General features: G+C 49.5%; 1 protein-coding gene across 1 annotated transcript; it reads left to right on the top strand.

Annotated features, from left to right (window-relative positions):
• Positions 1–1875: 1875 nt before the first annotated feature.
• Positions 1876–4781, top strand: LOC143360304 (uncharacterized). Its single transcript, XM_076799019.1, has 2 exons — positions 1876–1887; positions 3246–4781. Exons 1-2 carry the CDS (start codon positions 1876–1878, stop codon positions 4719–4721), a joined length of 1488 nt encoding a protein of 495 aa, XP_076655134.1. The 3' UTR covers positions 4722–4781.
• Positions 4782–5017: the final 236 nt, after the last annotated feature.

Genomic DNA, 5017 nt, shown 5'->3' with positions numbered 1-5017 from the left:
ACGGTAGATGTAACGCTGGAAGGTTTGTCCGGCATTACGAAGGCCAAAGGGCATTACCGTGTATTCGAAGAGTCCAAACGGGGTAATGACCGCCGTTTTCGGAATGTCAGACGGGGCGATCGGAATTTGTTGATATGCCCGGTGAAGGTCGAGCTTCGTGAAAACCGATTTTCCGTGAAGGTTCACGGAGTAATCGTGAAGATGGGGGACTGGATATTTATCAGGAATCGTTACCGCGTTGAGACGGCGGTAATCGCCGCAGACGCGCCAGCCCCCGTCCTTTTTCGGGACGAGATGAATAGGACTCGCCCAAGGACTGCTAGAAGGCCTGCAAATTCCCGAGCTGACGAGCTGTTTGAACTCTGCTTTCGCGGCGCGCAGTTTTCCCTGCGCTAGCCTCCGCGCGCGTTCCGCAATTGGTGGACCTTCGGTCACAATATGATGAAGGACGTCTTGTGGCGTACGGTCATTATTCTGTGACGGCCCGACAACATTCGGAAACTCGGTTAAAATTCCGGCGAACGCGGACGCTGGATCGACCGATTTAACATCGCGCACGGACGAAGGTTTTACAGTGCCGACGGCGGCAATCTTCGTCATGGGGTCGATCAGTTTGCGGAGGCGTAAGTCAACGAGCAGCCCGTAATGTTTTAGAAAGTCGGCACCGATTATCGGGTACGGTACCGATGCGACGCAGAAATTCCACGGGAATGAACGGCGGAGGTTGAGATTCAAAGTCAAACGCTTCTCGCCGTACGTGTCAATCATTGTCTCATTTGCCGCGTAGAGTTTATAACCCGTTGGGCGACGCGAGCCTTTGGCAACCGGCAGCAAAGAAAGATCGGCTCCGGTGTCGATTAAGAACGTGAGACCGAGATCGCGGTCTCTTATGTGGAGACGATGAGATTCGGTACTAGACGGGCTCGCCTCCAAACAGCTAGTACTTTTCAGTTTCCCGTCTCCCAGGAGCACGGCTTGACACAACGACGCGCATCTTTCCCGAACTTCCTGTGAAACCAGCACGCGGTTTCCTTCGGCAGAGAGCGGTTTTCGCGCGATCGATTCCTACTCCGTGAAGGGGTTCGTCGGCGGACGCGACTCTCGCGGGTGCGCGAAGTGGTTATGGATGCTAGTTGGCGCGTGAGACGGTCGACCTTCTCTTCTAACGCGCGTAGGGAGGCGTCTCGGGACGAGACGGCAGCTATCGCGGATGTGCCTGTTCCGGAGGCCTCAACGACCTTGTCGGCTAATTCGGCGAGCTTCCGCGGCTCGGAAACGTTCGCCATGGCCAGGACGGCACGGACATGCGACGGCAGCTGTTCCAGAAATACGGCGCGAATTATTTCATCGCTGCAAGACCCGTCGTTCAGGTTGAGGAGGCGCGTCAATATCTGGGACGGTTTGCCCTCACTCAGAACTTCGCCCTTCAAGAGCTGTCGGAGTTTGCTCTCGGCAGAAACAGCGTAGCTAGATATGATTCGTGCTTTTATTCGGTCGTATAAATCCTCAGGAGGAGGCGACATGAATAGTATGTCCTTGACCGTAGTGACAACGTCGTACTTCAACGCGGCCACCACTACATCAGCCATTGTTTTTTGGTTGGTAATTCTTGCCGCGGACAAGGATGACTCGACTTGTGCGAACCAAAGTGCCGGATCTTCTTTGAAGAAATCGGGCACTTTTGGTTGCCGGTATGAATCGACGCGACCCTGTAACAGCGCATGAAGGAGTTCATCCTGAGTGAGCTGCGCGGGGGTAGTCATTTTGCGCGATTTCGCGAATACGCGTGTGTTTGGACCGGCAGCGAATTATTCGTAACGCGCGCTCTGCGCAGACGTACGCGGTTTCGCCAGGGCACGGCGCGACGCGGTAAACATGAACTACCCGGTGTCGTAGCGGTCACACGAGTCGACGGGGGAATCGACACGGCATAAACACAACAACGCGAAGGTCGCGAAACGGTCGAATCAACAGGCATACGAAAATGGCTTCGTAGATTATTCTCGCCACGAGGTACCGCGCGGCGATCACGATCGTTTACAATAATGAGGCGAAATTTCGCATAATCGGAACGATACCTGTCGGCGCACGCATGGTTGGGCTCGTCGATAGACTGGCTGCAATGTGATGCTCGTCAAGGCGCCGGTGGTCGGTGGCTTCACGCAATCAGCGGAACTCCAGCAAGCTCGTCCTCTGTAGACGTCCAGGATGGCATCCGATGTGCAGTGTTCGACCTCGTGCAGCGAGCGGATAGCTCGCCGCCTGGAACCGGCAACGGCAGCGTGCAGCGAGCGGATTGCTCGCCGCCAGGAACCAGCAACGGCAGCGTGCAGCGAGCGGATTGCCCGCCGCCAGGAACCGGCAATCTCTTCCTGGTGGTCTCCGTGAAAACGTGCACCTGTTTCCGGGCACGTGCAGCGTGGTTGTTGATTTCCAGATCACGTCGGGGTCACCAGTTGTAGGTTTAAGGGTCCCGCGGATAAATGCGGAACCAAGATGCAGCCTACTCTGCACAGAACCGCTGGGAGACTTTTTATCGATAGTGAGAAACTCGTGTATGTAACAGAACAACTTTATTCGACTTCACTTCGAGAGCGTAGGATCGAGACGTCTGTCTCGATCGAGAGTCCGGCGGCGAGAGAGCACATAGGCGGTTCTCTCGCCTGCATTGCCCGAGGTTGAGAGTGCCAACCTCGTCGGAGCATATTCTCTAGGCGCGTGCCTAGGGGAATGGCGCGGCAGCGCCAATATCCCTACAAACTTATGACCTAACGCGACATCTAGTTATAACCAAACACAACATCCCGACGGCGCGACATCTATTCAGAAGCTAACGCAACATGTCGATAGGCGTGACATCTAGTTATAACCTAGCGCAGCAACACGTCGGCAGACGTGACACATATATAAACAAATTAATCGATACAGAAATCTACATTATCTACAACTGCCACACTGTGTCACCGCCACCGACGAGATATATATAAAGACTGCCAGCCCCCGTGTTAAACTGCGAGTCTCAAAGTGGGTGCCAGCCTGGCACTGCCAGGTGGGTGCTGGGATCGGTCGGTAACGGCCCCAATGTCGAGATACTGTCGTCGGTTGTGGAACTAAGAACGTGGAACTATCACGGATCTCAAATACCAACATCGCTAAACATGCCGCGCTCGCTACCTAAATAGAACATTTGCTCGGATTTTGCCGGAGGATGTAGAAGGGGTTGTTAACGACGTGGGAAGTTGTAGGGCTGTTTGCAGATTTTGCAGGAAGATATAGGTCATTATTTAACACAGTGGATACAAAAGTTTCTATCGGAACCGCGGTATCAAATCAAAGTGTTCGAGGATATAGAAAACCCCGAGGCCTGGGCCCCTGGGGCCTCAGGTAAAAGCAAAGCCACGATGGCTAACAAGGAAAAAATGGAGACACCGACAACCACCAAAAGACAGAGATCGGAAACAGAGGTAAGAGACCCAAAATACAAAGAGGAAGACACCATTTCCAACAAAAGAAAACGCGAAAATATCATAAACCAATATCCAGCCTCCCATAGGGGCCCTGCGTATGTGTCGGCCATTTTTAACAACAGTGCCAGAAAACCAAGAAACTCCCAAAACGCTCTCATGTTAGCCAAAATACTTAATAAGAGCCATGAAGGAGTCGAAGAAATTAAAAACGAAGGATATGGGAAATTTAATATTAAATTTAAAACAGGAAACCATGCTAATCAATTTGTAAAAACGGAAAACAAGGATCTACAGGAAATTAAAGTATTCATCCCCAAATTCCGTATTACAAGAAAAGGCCTCATCAAGGGCTTTTCCACAGATTGCGAAATAGGAGACATTAAGAAATATACAGATTCCCCAGTACCCATTCTAGAAGCCAGAAGATTGAATCGCAAAACAAGAAATCTACAAACAGGATTATGGGAATGGAAACCCAGTGAATCCATAGTTATTACCTTTGAGGGCACAAATCTTCCAGACTACATCAAACTTTACAATTTGATCCACACTCCAGTAGAACTATACATTGAACCCCTTAAAATTTGTTATAACTGCTTCAAGACAGGACATACGACAAAATTCTGCCGTAGCGAACAGATATGCAAAAACTGCGGAAACCCAGGACACAATCTCTCGGACTGTCCAACAACAGATGCACCAACATGTGCACATTGTCGAGAGTCACACCAGACTTTACACCCAAGCTGCTCAACGTTTCAAACAACCAAAGAAATAAACAAGCAAATGTCGCTACTAAATATAAGCTTTTACGAAGCAAAACAAATAGTAACTAGAACCAACCCAGAAATAAAGTCAAAAAGTGTACAAAACAACAAGGAAAACTATCCCCCCCTACGTTCTCAATCTCAAAATCACATCTTGCAACTCAAGGCAATCGGAGGACAACAGGCACCCGCCTCGTCATCAACTCCCACAAAAGCATGGACACAATCAACCACAGAAAACAACTATTTACGCAAAGTAACCACCACTGCACCAGTACAACAACAAAGACCAATATACAACCCACACGGTAACAACCCAGAAATTAGACAGAACTCATCTCCATCTATCATACGCACAACAACGATAACCAAAAAAATATCCAATCCCCCTAATACAGTAGTCCTCACACATTCTCCTCCTAACACAAAACCATCCCCAGTAATCAAGCAATATAAACCAGCCCCTTCCACATCCTCAAAACCATAAACAAATAAATTCAAATCCTATACACAAGGACACTATAAAATGGAAAACAATCTGCACATTCTATTCTGGAACTGCAGAAGTATTCAACAAAAGAAAATGGAAATAACCCACCTAGCAAAGGAGACAGATATTATCATCTGCGTGGAAACCTGGCTTAGACCAGATACCGAATTCCAACTAACAGGATTCCACTCCATAAGAAAAGACCGACAACATAGAACAGGCGGAGGTATAGCAATATTCATTGCCAAACACTTAAAATACACTCCCCTCCCAAACCTAGTAATAGCAGACGG

The sequence above is a fragment of the Halictus rubicundus genome, chromosome 13 (assembly GCF_050948215.1).
Source record: "Halictus rubicundus isolate RS-2024b chromosome 13, iyHalRubi1_principal, whole genome shotgun sequence".
Classification (NCBI taxonomy): domain Eukaryota; kingdom Metazoa; phylum Arthropoda; class Insecta; order Hymenoptera; family Halictidae; genus Halictus; species Halictus rubicundus.
The sequence above is the reverse complement of the archived record's forward strand: the minus strand, read 5'-3'. Positions and strand labels throughout refer to the sequence as shown.